This window comes from Schistocerca cancellata, chromosome 9 (assembly GCF_023864275.1).
Source record: "Schistocerca cancellata isolate TAMUIC-IGC-003103 chromosome 9, iqSchCanc2.1, whole genome shotgun sequence".
Classification (NCBI taxonomy): Eukaryota; Metazoa; Arthropoda; class Insecta; order Orthoptera; family Acrididae; genus Schistocerca; species Schistocerca cancellata.
This window is the reverse complement of record NC_064634.1, coordinates 438,352,615-438,368,580: the sequence shown is the minus strand read 5'-3', so window position 1 is coordinate 438,368,580 and position 15,966 is coordinate 438,352,615. Positions and strand designations below refer to the sequence as shown.

The 15,966-nt window shown below is 44.3% G+C and overlaps 1 protein-coding gene and 1 long non-coding RNA gene across 2 annotated transcripts in view; both read left to right on the top strand.

Moving 5' to 3' along the window:
* LOC126101144 (uncharacterized) overlaps positions 1 to 9,128 on the top strand; it is a 493,850-nt gene extending 484,722 nt beyond the window's left edge. Inside the window, exon 3 of the long non-coding RNA XR_007522276.1 lies at positions 8,977 to 9,128. This is a non-coding gene — a long non-coding RNA (uncharacterized LOC126101144). The remainder of the gene's footprint in view (positions 1 to 8,976) is intronic.
* A 1-nt stretch (position 9,129) lies between these two features.
* LOC126101469 (neuropeptide F receptor-like) overlaps positions 9,130 to 15,966 on the top strand; it is a gene marked incomplete at its 5' end in the record, with an annotated part of 406,925 nt that continues 400,088 nt past the window's right edge. Inside the window, one exon of the mRNA XM_049912119.1 lies at positions 9,130 to 9,450. Coding sequence (XP_049768076.1) covers positions 9,130 to 9,450 — 321 coding nt within the window. The remainder of the gene's footprint in view (positions 9,451 to 15,966) is intronic.

Genomic DNA, 15,966 nt, shown 5'->3' with positions numbered 1-15,966 from the left:
GAACCAAGGATATGTACTCAATGTGTTGCATATACGCCGTCTGATACAGCTTCGCCAAGGGTGTAAATTTCTCCAGCCCCTCGGTGAAGTTATCAAAATTTTTTTAAAATACTTGCGGCGTGTCTTAGCTGCGAAAAATTTGAGATTGTGTTCCTTTTTCTGAATTTCTCCCGTATAAAAAATTCCCTGGTTAGTCTTTTTAATAAAGCTGTCGCAAGTTTTCAACGAACGTCAGACTAAATGAGATTATATAACTGAAACACGTATCACAAAAAATGATTTGTACTGAGTGAGAATGTACAGCATGCGAATCTATCTAGAACTACAGTAGTCCACGTTCTTGGGACAAGATGCTGCTTCATCGAAATGGATAAGTGATTCTGATGCTGTAATCACTTTTGCGTGATTGTTCGTGTTTGCTAAGTTTCTGCTCATTCTAATGGCCTACTGGTCGCGTAATGAAGATATGTCTCAAAATACGTTGTTAAGACTACAACATACAACTGAGCACGCATTCAAGTTTGACAGCGATCTCACTTACTGTTCTAGTAGGACAGCAAAAAAACCGCTAACGTAGAGCAGTCTATATCTTTTGTTAGTTTCATTGCCACAAATGTAAGTAAAATTCCGGATCATGTTATAGATTATTTCCTATTAGATTCTGGCTAATGTGATAATATCTACTACACAGTGTTTCATTAAAGATCTTTGACTTCAAGCATGACTGACGGTCATCTCGTTAAGCCATGCATGGGAAAGTATTTAACAAATAGATGTATTCATGGAAATTTGGAAATTTGTGGTCAGGTCTTACGGGGGCCAAACTACTTAGGTCATCGGTCCCTAAGCCTAAACACTACTTAATCTAACTTCAACTAACTTACGGTATCGACAATACACACACCCAGGCCCGAGGGAGGACTCGAACCTCCGACGGGGGCAGCCGCACGGACCACGGACCGCGACAAGGCGGCTCAGACAGCGCCGCTACCCCGCGTGGCGATGTATTCATGTGTTGTCAGTAGGCAGAGGACTTCAGACGTTAGCAGAAAATGCCCACATCATTAGTCTCAGCTACATTGTTTTAGTGGCTAACCACTTCCTTCCATGGCCATTTCTTTATAAGATTTCATACGGCAAAAGCGGAGAGACGGAGCTACCCTTGGGTGGAGTGATAACTGGAAGTGCTACATTATCGGTATCATTCAGAGATACTGCACGGTATAGTAATTGTGTTAGAACTCCACCTACATAGTCAAATCAGTAGCGAGGCACCAAGCTCTGAAGTCACTGTGCACTGACACCTAGCAGTAATGGTAATAACATCAATCCAGAAAATGTGATAGTAGGTGGTAGTTATTTAACAGCCATAAAGACGTCTACGTTCGAAATTAAACCCAACAATCCAGAAAAAGGGTTAGTAGGAGGTAGTTATTTAAATGCCATTAAGACTTCTACGTTCGAAATTAAACCCAACAGTGAACTCTACATTACCTACATTGCTGCTTGTTCACCTTCCTCTTTTTTACTAAATCTACAAAATTTGGAAATTTGTGGTAAACCCTTATGGGACCAAACCGCTGAGGCCATCGGTCCCAAGCTTACGCACTACCTAATCTAACTCAAACTAACTGACGCCAAGGACAACACACACTAAGTCTACAGGAAACACAATCGCCGATTGAAGTTTTATGGCGCTCGCTTCCTGAAAACACAATAACTGCCGACTGGTGGTTTCCCTCGCCGGGGGAGGGTCCATGCATCTCATGCCTGAGCGGCCGGAAGGAGGAACGCCACTGACATGTTGTTTGTTTCCCCTATTGGATACTGTTTTTCCCTCAACTACGATTACATCCTGTCAAACGCACGGCCGCCATCCCCACTTCCAGATGTTCGCTTCAATTGTCGTGTCGCACTCCTGGTGGACTGTGTGGATCATGTGATGGACACGATCACCGGCACGGGGAAAGCTGCGGAGACTATGGTGGCAGTCAGCTGCAGTGCTTTGAACTAGCAAGATCTACCAAAAGCCAGCGTCGTGGAGGGGGTCGGTGCCGGAGGTGTGTCGCTGGCAGTCAGCACTAGACGTGGGGTGATGTGGTGGCGGCCGTGGCTTGCGGCTCGGGCTTTAGTCGCAGATGGGCAGCGAAACAAGTCTGAGGCTGCACAATATACGATCTCGAAGGTTAGGTGGCGAGTTAGTTGCTGGATTGACGCATAGCAGACGGTCGGAGCGAAGAGGGAAGGTCTCAAGAACTGGTGTTTGCGGATCAATTGCCAGATAAGTGTATGGTTAGCAAGGACTGGGCCGCTGCTTGAACAGCAACCTGGTCGAGCAGTGCTGTCATTACCCGACCGGACCCACAGCTTTTCCCGAGGAGGCGAAGGAGCGCTATCTGGGTACTTTCGAAACTGATGAATGTAGGCTGGTGGCTTTGTAACTGAAGCGGTGCATCGTGTTATGTGTGAACGTATATACAATTGTACTACAACATCGTAAACGGAAGTTAGCAAGTTGTGAGTAACGGATATTTTGTATTTGTAAAACACGGGGCATGCGGGATTGTGTGCTGTGATAGAAAGCAGGCATATTGTGGCAGCACACGGGCGTGATAAGCAAATTAAACCGATGTCCTGGCAAGCGTGAATCAGTTCTTTATTGGCTGATTTTAAGAATTCATTGTGAAATTGTATTCTTGTGATTGATCCTGTATTACTCTCCTGTGCGTTAAGGATTTGTTTTCTGTTGACTTATTCGAGTCAGTTGCCATACACCTCTGCATAAAGAATTTGATTTCTGAAACTTCCTGGTGTGCCGGACCGAGACTCGAACTCGGGACCTTTGCCTTTCGCGGGCCAGTGCTCTACCAACTGAGCTACACCCTGCTTGGATAGCTTAGTTGGTAGAGCACTTGCCAGCGAAAGACCAAATCCCCGAGTTCGAGTCTCGGCCTGGCACACAGTTTTAATCTGCCAGGAAGTTTCATATCAACGCACACTCCGCTACAACGTGAAAATTAGTCTTGGGATTTGTTTTCTATTGCCTTATTCGAATCAGTTACCATACATGTAATGTCATATGTGTGTTGTATAAGATGTTATTCGAAAGAGTGGGTAGCATGGTAGCTGGTGAATAATTTACTGACGCCGGTAGTAATAATGAAACTAGGTGAAGTTAGAGGATATGTTACTGAGCTAGAATAAGTTAAGTATTCATTGGCATTGTTAGTTTATTGTTATTATGTCTGACTGTGGCAGTGTGTTCGATATTTTTAAGTGTATGTTGTTGGATAGCCCATTGTATGGCTAGGGAGGATTTGTTTCACATTTGACCTCGTTCTGTTGTGAAAAGTATGTTTTGTGCTTGGTTGGTTTATTCCATGTTCTTTTTAGTTATAATATTTATTTTAAAAGGTTTATGTTTCATTAGGTGAAACGTTTGACGCTAAATAAAGTAATTGTAATTCTGAGACCCGAGTTTGCACAACCCCCAACCCAACCCCACATCACCAAAATACCACAGACATACCAGCCTGTGTCTCAAAAGCATTGTAGTTGCATGCAAGGGTGCAGCACTTTGGAACACTGTATTTTTAATATAGTCATAAAAATCGGTTTTACTACCATGAATTTCCTCAAAAAAATGGTTCAAATGGCTCTGAGCACTATGGGACTCAACATCGTAGGTCATAAGTCCCCTAGGACTTAGAACTACTTAAACCTAACTAATCTAAGGACATCACACACACCCATACCCGAGGCAGGAGTCGAACCTGCGACCGTAGCAGTGCCGCGGTTCCGGACTGCAGCGCCAGAACCGCTAGACCACCGCGGCCGGCATGAATTTCCTCGTGCCCTATTACACAGCACAGAGACATCTCGTTTCCCTGCCTCAGTGAGTAGGAAATGAAGTCGTATTTCATCATAACATTCTTGCCGGCCGTCCACCAGTGTCAGCCAGGAGACTCTTTACACAGTTAGTGCACATGAGTAATCTGGTCGCACAATTACACCTCAGCTGCTCCGGCGTCCTCCAGCTCACGTATAACATTGCGTTGTACGTCTTGAATACATTAGGTACACGAATGCCGCGGCGAACTCAACACTTACACAGTCCATGCGATGCTGTTGTCCTGCTTAGCACCACGAGAGTAAACTAGAGCCTACATCCGCGGGCGCAGCCCGGTAAATAGCAATCGTTCCCGTATTGCAGAACACTCTAGATTCATGTTGCATGTTGATGAAAACTTGAAGTGGTAGATGAATATTAATGGGCTTCTCAAACAATTGAATCCAGCTGCTTTGAATCTTCGTATAATTGCAAGTCATGGAAGCCAACGATCTAACCCCCTGTCTTACGGAGTAATTTTTTTGGGATAGCTCATCATTTAGAGAGGAAGTATCGATTGCACGAAAATGGGCAGTAAGAATAATATGTGGCGTTCAAGGAGCTACACACCTTAACTGCACCATTTCTACATATACACTAAAGAGCCAAAGAAACTGTTACACCTTCGTAATATCGCATAGCGTCCCCATGAGCACGCAAAAATGCCGCTCCACGACATGGCAGGTACTCGACTAATGTCTGAAGCAGTGCTGGAGGGAAGTGACATCATGAATCCTGCAGGACTGTCCATAAATTCGTAAGAATACGAACGGTAGAAATCTCTTCTGAACAGCACGTTACAAGGTATCCCAGATGTGCTCAATAATATTCTTGTCTGGGGAGTTTGGTGAGCAGTGGAACTGTTAATACTCAGAAGAATCTTCCTGGGGCCACTCTGGAACTTTGGGGTGTCGCATTGTCCTGCTGGAATTGCCCAAGTCCTTCGGAATGCACAATGGACATGAACGCATGCAGGTGACCAGACAGGATACTTACGTACGTGTCACTTGTCAGAGCCGTACCTACACGTATTAGGGGTTCCATATTACTCGAACTACACACGCTCCACACCAGTGCCTTCAGCAGCTTGCACCGTTCCCTGCTGACATACAGGGTCCACAGATTCATGGGGTTGTCTCCATACCCGTACATGTCCATCCGCACGATACAATTTGAAACGAGACTCTCCGACCAGGCAACATGTTTCCAGTCACCAACAGTTCAACGTCGATGTTTCTGGGCCCAGGCGAGGTGTAAAGTTATGTGTCGTGCAGTAATGAAGGGTACATGAGTGGGCCTTTGGTTCCGAAATTCCATCTCGATTATGTTTCGTTGAATAGTTCGCACACTGACACTTTCTGACGACTCAGCACTGAAATACGCAACAATTTGCGGAAGGGTTGCACTTTGGTAACCTTTAATGATTGTCTTCAGTCGTCGTTGGTCCCGTCCTGCGGGATACTTTTGCGGCCGCACCGATGTCGGAGATTTAATGTTGCACCGGATTCTTGATTTTCACGGTACACTCTTGAAATGGTCGTACGGGAAAATCCCCACTTCATCGCTATCTCGAAGTTTTTGTGTCCAATCACTCACGCGTCGATTATAACACTACGTACAAACTCAAAACAAATTCACTTAAATCTTGATAACCTGCGATTGTAGCAGCAGTAACCGATCTAAAAACTGCGCCAGACATTTTTTGGGTTATATAGGCGTTACCGATCGCAGCGCCATATTGTGCCTGTTTACATACCTCTGTATTTGAATACGTGTGCCTATACAATTTTCTTTGGCGCTTCATTGTATGTTCACTACCTAGCTGTACGCCTGTGCTTCGCAACGCAGTTTTAAGTAGGCCATATGTCTACTGTCGCTTTTTTAGGTTCTGTACTCCACCCTGTAAAAACGGAAGACTATTGGATCACTTAGTCAATAAATTCGTTTTTCTTCACCAAGCGGTTCAAATGGTTCAAATGGCTCTGAGCACTATGGGACTTAACTTCTGAGGTCATCAGTCCCCTAGAACTTAGAACTATTTAAACCTAACTAACCTAAGGACATCACACACATCCATACCCGAGGCAGGATTCGAACCTGCGACTGGAGCGGTCACGCGGTCCCAGACTGTAGCGCCTAGAACCACTCGGCCACCCCGGCCGGCTCACCATGCAGTCCAGTACAAACGAAAATTATCGAAAAAAGCGTAGCAGTATCATTAATTTTTTAATACATAAAACGAAATTAGTAATTTTTATTTATCCAGTTTTGATAAAATAAAGCCTATTCGTTGCTCAAGCTACCTCTGAAAACCCCCATGAAAATTCGTGTAGTAGTTTATAGAATAGCTTGTTCAAAGAGGTAAACTGACAGACGCTGCAGTTTTACAGAAAAATTTAAATTACGATGTCTTCTATCACCGTCATCAGATTTGGATGAAATATAGGTCACACGTTGCCACAAGCTATGCTCAAGTTACCTGTGGAAAACACATGTACATTCTTCTAGTAGTTTCGGAGATTAACGTGTTCAAAGAGAGAGGCCGACAGATAGACGTGACAGTTTTACAGTTTTATTATTAGTGTAAAATAGCTTCAGACATAGATCAGGGGTGACGTAGTCACTATGTGGGTGATAGAGATTCAGTGTTGTGTGTTAAATTACGATGTCTTCTATCATCGTCATCAGATTTGGATGAAATATAGGTTACACGTTGCCACAAGCTATGCTCAAGTTATCTGTGGAAAACACATGTACATTCTTCTAGTAGTTTCGGAGATTAACGTGTTCAAAGAGAGAGGCCGACAGATAGACGCGACAGTCTTACAGTTTTATTATTAATGTAAAATAGCTTCAGACATAGATCAGGGGTGACGTAGTCACTATGTGGGTGATAGAGAGTCAGTGTTGTGATTCCTGTAAATGTAACAGTCTCCGATCGCAAATATGTGTTTATTCAGTTTCCTGTTTACCGTCATTATCATCTTCAGATTGAAAATGTGCACACGTATGAAAAAAATTTACGAGACGGTAGGCCTTCAACTATTACGTGCAGTATCGTAATACACATAGTCTAGAAGCTCAGCAAGGATGCCTGTTTTCGACAAGTTGACAGAGTACACAAATAAAATATACAGTCATAAACGGCACATCGAGAGAAATCATGATAAAATAGCAAACACTCATATCCTATAATGATGGGTTGTAGCTGATGTACTGTGCTTACGACTATAGTGTAAACCGCTAAGGGCATGGCCTCCTGATGCCGCTGCCCGAAGATGGTTGCACCATAGTGTAAGCACCGTGCGCCACAGACGACCCAAAATTACGGGTCATGAGTCTTTACCATTGAATCACGATTATACTCAATGTAACGATGCCATTTATAACAATGTATTTCATTTGTTAAGTTCATGAAGACAGGTATCTTCGCTAACGTTCCCGACTGCATACATTACGATACTACTTGTAATAGTTGATAGCGTACCATTAATTGTATTTTTTAATAAATGTGCACATTTTCTCTTTCTAACGTTGCATATTACATTTATTACGGAACTACTTCTAATGGTTGGTAGCATACCATTACCTTTTATCTTTTTAATGTGAACGTTTTCTCTCTTTAAATCAAGCATATTATGATCAAAATGGTTGAATCCGCTAATTAAATTAACAAATAGGCCTATTTGCGTTGATAGGCTGTTATGTTATTCAAAAAATGTCGTGTAGATAATACCGTGTATGGAATTCTTCATAAATAATCCGTTCAGAATTTGGGAAGTATAGTGATGTTCATATCTACGAGACTAGAAGCAGAAACAACGTTGTGTCAGTGAATCAAAGAGAGTTTAATGTGCAGATAACTAAATTTTAAATTTTGCTGATAACATAAAATGTCTTGACAAGCAGCACAGCACATTCCAAATCCAAACAAAAATTATTTCGCCTGAATAGCTCATATTCAATTGAGGATTTCTATTTAAAAACGGTTGGCCTGTAAAACGTAATTAAAAGAAGCAAACTAGTTTTTAAGGGTAAGTGCACGAGTAGAATTAAAAAATAATGCGTTCATTACTGTTAACACAAGTCATGTGGGAACATAGGGTCACAACGATGTATCTACAAAATTGACCATTTTGACATATCTGCTTAGCCGCCGTGTCAACCGTGAGGTATCATAATAATGAGCAATATGAATTTGGTCCTAGCGGTGATGGTGTTTCTATTTTGCAATATTTGTTTTGACTTCATCTCAAAACACGTGCTGTCCGCTGTGGCCGAGTGGTTCTAGGCGCTTCAGTCCGGAACGGCGAGGCTGCTACTGTCGCAGGTTCGAATCCTGCCTTTGGCATGGATGTGTGTGGTCCTTAGGTTAGTTAGGTTTAAGTAATTCGAAGTCTATGGGACTGATTTATGACCTCAGTTGTAAAGTCCCATAATGCTTACAGCCATTTGAACCATTTTTTTTAAAGTTGCATTTCCTACAAACGTCGTTATGACTGTAAGCCCCCATTCTATAAACTGACTTATTCCACAACATTTAGATAAAGGAATCGTTCAAACGATGTATGGAACATACAACGAATATCGTTCGTTACCCATGTTGTACAGACTCACTCGCTTTCAAGCGGACGATCACTGGTCGAGTGCGAACGAAAATCTGCGTGGGCTTTTCCACGCAGCTGATAACTTTGTTGTAGTTACGTCACAACGCTGTTCGAAGCCTACAGCTGATCATAGAGGCTGCACAGACTTTGTGAAATATGTGGATTAGCTTGATTAGTTGATTACGTGGCTGCGCACACCAGGCATGCGGGTGTGACGTTAAACGAGGCGAAGTAGGTCATCTTCGGCAATTTTCGCTAAGCCGTGTGAAATTTATTCTCTCTCTCTCTCTCTCTCTCTGACACACACACACACACACACACACACACACACACACACAGACACCGCAGCCGAGTGAACACCACGCGTTTCTGGCACGCACTTACAGCGGTCTATAGTAAACTACAAAATAGTAGCGCCATCGTTGATATCCTTAACAGGAGAGGCTCTACCAACTGCGGGCGCTTGTTTTGCTGTCGCAGGTAGGCAGGATGGAGGGTGAGTCGGAGGCGACCACGCTGTCGCTGGCGCTGTCCAACTGGACGACGGCGGCGGTGACGGCTGCGGCCTCGGCTGCTGACGCCGACGGCAACTGGACGGAGGCGGGACTGGGCAGCGGGCAGCGGCCGGCGCTCGACGGCGTGGAGGGCAACCCGGGCCTGCTGTACGTGCAGTACAGCCGCAACCGCAACGTGGAGGGCGCCGCCTTCTGCTGGCTCGTCGGCTGCTACTCGCTGCTCATCGTGCTGGGCGCCGCCGGCAACTCGCTCGTCGTCTGCGCCGTGGTGCGCAAGCGCGCCATGCGCACCGCGCGCAACCTCTTCATCGTCAACCTGGCCGTCTCCGACCTGCTGCTCTGCCTCGTCACCATGCCGCTCACGCTCATGGAGATCCTCACCAAGTACTGGCCGCTCGGCCGCGAGCCCGTCGTCTGCAAGATGCTCGGCACCCTGCAGGTCAGCAGCAGCGCCAAGCGCTTTCCTCGTGTCCTTCCCTCCACCCTTTCTCACAAATCCAATCAGTTCGCAATTCGGTGTGACCAGGCTCCGTAGCAGGTGTCGCTGATGCCCACAATTGGGGTAGGGCCTAGCCCAGAAGCAGCCACCAACAGACGTTTAATTGACTGTGGGCGGTTGGGTTATGAAGAGAAAACCAGGCAATGGAGTTATTGTGCTGCTCATGGTCTTGGTGATATTCATGTTATGGATTTTAGGCCGTGGTCCTAGGTGTCCAAGGTTTCGTGTTCCGAAGCTGGAGACATCATCAGAACGCAGTTACTATTTCCAGCCAGCTTAGCAATCCTATATGTTTGTAAGTATCCACACGGTAGTCGCTTCATGACCTCATCAGGTCGCTGCCTAAGATTGATGAGACGCGCAGGCTTCTGCCATAGAGCTTTATGCATTACTAAAGCCCAGCCACAGCTTGTCTAATTTCAATCTTTCGTGGTTATCACTGTTATATTTTAACAACGCGTTTCAAGAGACAATGCTCCCATCATCAGGTTGTAAAATCTATGTCATGAAATTAAACGGACTAAAATGACAAAATAGACATATTTGTGATGGTATTCTGTCTTTCTAACAGTGATAACCAGTATAACGACAACTGCTACCTCGACTCCATAATGGATTATATTCCATCTTTCGTCTTTTCTGTTAAAGTTGTTTTCACGTTTCTTGAATTTCTATTACCTATCTGTACAACCAGCATGACAATTGTTCGATCCTAATAAAGCAATGGTATCAGGGAAACGAATTTGGAGGCTGCCTGGTAACTGTGTATGATCTGCTAGTGTGATTTATCCGTGTTGCCCGACGACATTTAATCTTCTGTTGCTTATTGCGTCGTGTTAATGCTTCTTTTTGTAGTTCCTACGTATACTTGATGCACGTCCAATGGATTTTATTTACCCCGGCTGTGCCAAAAGGCGGGCGTCGGTCCGTATGTCCCTTGCACATGCGATCCACTGCAGATACGAGCTACAAAGAGAATTATTCATTCCAGCCTTCAGGAGCAAGAGAGAAATTTTCGTCCAAGCAAAAGGGAAATATTTCAGTAGCAGAACATGCACGATGACTAGGGGAAACAGACAAATTCGTTTCTCCAATACCACTGTTTTGCCGACATCGAATCACTGCAATGTAGGATGTACAAAGAGAATACTCAAAAAACACAAAAAAACATTAACAGAAGTCTGAAACTAGTCAAATTGAGGGGCTTTGTATTACACAAACCTCCACAGCAGGGGTCGGCGCACCTCCGCTTACTCAGGCAGCTGTCTGATTACGCCACGAGTCGATCGTTTCCTTGAAACGTACCAAAAGTTCGGCCTGCTAACATTGTTCGAGATTCTGCGTTCTGAGTTTTTATAGCCCCTGATGATGTCTCCAGCATTGGAAGCCGAAACGTTAGGCTGAGAAATATCCCTTGCAAAACGACCTAATGTCCACAAAACAAATAAAAGAACTGCTCAAATACCGACCGGGAAAGGATGCATTGTGCTGCATATGTGTTTCTGCCAACGTCTCTGTGTTTTCATGGTGGAGCAACAGCAACAGAGATGAATTTCTAAGACTGGCCTAATGGTGCGATTCACGCTCAGCGTGTACTAAAGCTGAAGTACAGAAGCAGCTTACACGTTATATTGAAATTATGAGGTATGGTGAAAGGTTTCTGAAAACTGTCTCAATAACAGCGTATCATCGAATTTCTATATTGCACTTTCGTATTCGTATCTACGAAAGAACGCAGAAAAGCAATGACTCCGAATTTTTGTGTGTGGAAACTCTTAAGACCTTTTAAATCAAGCGTACATTACTAACATTCTACGTCGTCATTCGACATGTCTACATAATTACATTGCTTTCTGCCGCTATTGGGTCCCGAATTATAGCGCGCAGCATGGCGATATGTAATGTAACTACGTAGGTGAGTGAGAAACAGCGTGCTGTAGCCGTGTTTCAAATTTGAAGAGTTCGTCCGTACGTGGAGCACCTTCTCCTGTAGCACGACAATGCCAGACCACACACGCGCGCTGCGACATCTTCAGCTATTCGCAACGTTGGTTCACTGTCATCAAGCATTCTCCGTGCAGTCCCGGCTTGGTCCCATCCAATTTTCATCCGTTTCAAAAATATAAACAACACACTCCCGGACTTCATAGTGATTTGATAGTGATGAAGCGGTACAAGCTGAGGCTAGTTCGCCGCTCCGTCAGCAAAGACAGTGACGTTGTCAACAATCTGGTCTCTCGTTGGGAGAAATATGTTCGGCAATAGGGCAACTATATGGAGAAATAAGCATGTAGACATGAAAAAGAAGATAATGTTAACACGTTTGTTTTATTTTAAAATCTGTAAGAGTTTTCTGCAGGAATTTCGGAGTCTTTATATTCCAGCATGCCCCTGCATTTTAATACCAAGACGCAGGCTTTTGTGACATCTGCTTGCAAGAAGTGAGCTTCCCATTTCAGCTGAGCAGTTTTTCATTTCTCGTGTATATTCTTACTTTCGTGTTGGTCGGAGCTGCTACATTATTTGCGAAACACGCGGCTGAGAACTAGCTACAGCCAAGAAATTCGAACCACCATCATAAAACGCTAACCCGGGAAGTATTAAAACGCATAAGTGAAATTTAATAAAATATTGCAAAGTACAGCATTGATGTGATTAATAAGCAAAGTAACGTAATAAAAATTGGTTGTGTATCACGAACGCTACACGCCACCAATATGTTTCTTTTGTACGTTTCGGTCAAATATAATTAAAATTAAGAAATGAAGGAAATAATATTAACATGTAAATGTGCCCAAATGACCATCACTTACGTTCCATAAAAATGCCATATTCGAAGTCTTCGCAAAAAAAGGGTGATATCGTCCGTGAGTACGAGCCTATTGAGTACAGTTGACACCTTATCATTTTTCATTACATTAACTCTTCTGTTAATATTAACTCTCTAGTGATGAGCTGCTTTTTGTTCTTCTCCCTTTCTGTTCTTCTGCAGTTATTGACGTAATGAACATGTTATTGTGTTCGTTATTGTTGGGAAGATAAAGAGAGAATTTAAAATGAGAAAAGATAATTATTCCGTCATTACACATATTACAAAGCTTTGTGGTCGATATAGAATACCGCAGTATTGCCTGTTAATATTATCTTTGGCTTCGTTTACTACAATATAACTGTTTACTTGTCAGGGACCGAATGGAAGTGATCGATGAATCAAAACCGTTTTTGTGAAACATAGATGATGACCGTCTGCCGCATTTGCCCATCGGTATTTTTATTTTAATTAGAATTTGCTAATAGGTAGAAATAAGTGATTGGTGGTGTGTGGCGACCGTCTAACGGTCGTCAGTATTAGCTTCTTCGAAGAAGCACCACGCAGTATTAATTTGATTAATCAGTTAACTAAATGTGATTTCTATAGCGAACCCGTGAGGAGCTCTGTGACAGAAAATGTATTGCAAAAGTGAGCATTCTATATCACAAACTCAGTATGACATACCGAAAAATTCTCATCCAGTTCGAGGAACACCGATGTGGCTGCGTGAAGGAGCGTCTTCCACAGAAGTCTGTTAGCCAGTAGCTCCTCTGTCAACGCGTCTTCGCCGAGTTCTCGACTGAGTACCCAATATAAAAAACCGACTACTAATACGTAGAATCAAAATTTGATTTTTCGCTGTTCTTGTATCAGTCTCATATTGCCGGTATCTTCAATGATTACAAAGGACGTAATTATTGTCAAAGGCTCTATGAAGTTAACCCTCAACAATTATTGATCCGATCTCACTACCTGTTGTGACTTCGAATGCATCATATGGAGGTAATATACACTCCTGGAAATGGAAAAAAGAACACATTGACACCGGTGTGTCAGACCCACCATACTTGCTCCGGACACTGCGAGAGGGCTGTACAAGCAATGATCACACGCACGGCACAGCGGACACACCAGGAACCGCGGTCTTGGCCGTCGAATGGCGCTAGCTGCGCAGCATTTTTGCACCGCCGCCGTCAGTGTCAGCCAGTTTGCCGTGGCATACGGAGCTCCATCGCAGTCTTTAACACTGGTAGCATGCCGCGACAGCGTGGACGTGAACCGTATGTGCAGTTGACGGACTTTGAGCGAGGGCGTATAGTGGGCATGCGGGAGGCCGGGTGGACGTACCGCCGAATTGCTCAACACGTGGGGCGTGAGGTCTCCACAGTACATCGATGTTGTCGCCAGTGGTCGGCGGAAGGTGCACGTGCCCGTCGACCTGGGACCGGACCGCAGCGACGCACGGATGCACGCCAAGACCGTAGGATCCTACGCAGTGCCGTAGGGGACCGCACCGCCACTTCCCAGCAAATTAGGGACACTGTTGCTCCTGGGGTATCGACGTGGACCATTCGCAACCGTCTCCATGAAGCTGGGCTACGGTCCCGCACACCGTTAGGCCGTCTTCCGCTCACGCCCCAACATCGTGCAGCCCGCCTCCAGTGGTGTCGCGACAGGCGTGAATGGAGGGACGAATGGAGACGTGTCGTCTTCAGCGATGAGAGTCGCTTCTGCCTTGGTGCCAATGATGGTCGTATGCGTGTTTGGCGCCGTGCAGGTGAGCGCCACAATCAGGACTGCATACGACCGAGGCACACAGGGCCAACACCCGGCATCATGTTGTGGGGAGCGATCTCCTACACTGGCCGTACACCACTGTTGATCGTCGAGGGGACACTGAATAGTGCACGGTACATCCAAACCGTCATCGAACCCATCGTTCTACCATTCCTAGACCGGCAAGGGAACTTGCTGTTCCAACAGGACAATGCACGTCCGCATGTATCCCGTGCCACCCAACGTGCTCTAGAAGGTGTAAGTCAACTACCCTGGCCAGCAAGATCTCCGGATCTGTCCCCCCTTGAGCATGTTTGGGACTGGATGAAGCGTCGTCTCACGCGGTCTGCACGTCCAGCACGAACGCTGGTCCAACTGAGGCGCCAGGTGGAAATGGCATGGCAAGCCGTTCCACAGGACTACATCCAGCATCTCTACGATCGTCTCCATGGGAGAGTAGCAGCCTGCATTGCTGCGAAAGGTGGATATACACTGTACTAGTGCCGACATTGTGCATGCTCTGTTGCCTGTGTCTATGTACCTGTGGTTCTGTCAGTGTGATCATGTGATGTATCTGACCCCAGGAATGTGTCAATAAAGTTTCCCCTTCCTGGGACAATGAATTCACGGTGTTCTTATTTCAATTTCCAGGAGTGTATATTTACCAACCTTAAAAATAGCTATCTACTACATAACGGGTTCCCTGATATTGAATTTATGTTCTAATCACTGAATTTAACCTAACCTATAACACGCTGCAAATCAAAACGACTCTCGTGGGCTAGTACTTCCGTCCAGCGTTCTATTCATTTAATGACTATGTTTTAGAAATATCCACGAGTGAAATGATTTAAATGCATTCCATGTTACGAAAATTCTGTGCGTAGATATTTCTGATGACAAGCACTTCAAAAGCGTCATTGTTTGTAGCTAAGCCAACATTTCAGTTTTCAAACTAAATACAGCCATCATCCCATTTCAGTGATCGATAAATTCAAATGTGACGCTAATACCACCACTAGCAGTTGGCAACGCTGAAGGGCAATGACGTCTCCATTCAACGATTAGTGTCATGTGTCTATTTGTTTGGTTTTTATGATGCATTTTCTATTTTAAATTATGTAGTGCAAAATTTCGATAACGTATGGTGGCACTTTGATTTTACGAACTATTTATCTGTTCACTGTAACAGTTATGCACTTCAAAGTTAGGGTAGTGTAAATTAAAAGCTTTTTAGATTCTTGAAATGTTTTTCTGACCATGTGTTCTCTTTAAGGTTATAACCTTTGGTGACTGAGCCACCAACCGTTGTGGTTCTTGTTTTGGTCTTAGTCTTCAGAATAACACTCACACACACGCACTTCCTTCCAAAACGAAGTAACTGAATTAAGTATTCCTTGCCATCACAGGGCGAGCCCTTTCAACCTCTCTCTTCGTTCGGCCTAGTCTTCCCTTTAAGTTCTTTTCTGCCAAAGTTCTTTTCTCCCAAAAATCCGTTTCCCAATCCTACTCACATCAGCTTCATTAGTTTCTCTGTCTACCCATTTAATCTTCAACATCTTTGTGTACTACAAGACTCCAAATGTTTTCATTCTGTACTGCTCACCATGAACGATTCATTTCCATATAAGGTTACACAACAAATTTATTTCCGAAAACACGTTGTAACATTTCAATTTATATTGCTATGTATACATTTCCCATGTCTGAAGCTTCTTCGATTTAGTAGTATTGGGATTTCCATCTGAGTCGTCATTTTCTCCACTTTACTTCGTCAACTTTGAAACTTGTCATTCATCGTTGTTCGGATTTCAAGTAAACTGATTGAGACACATTGTTTGCAGCCCCAGCAACTGTTTTCTCGCGCC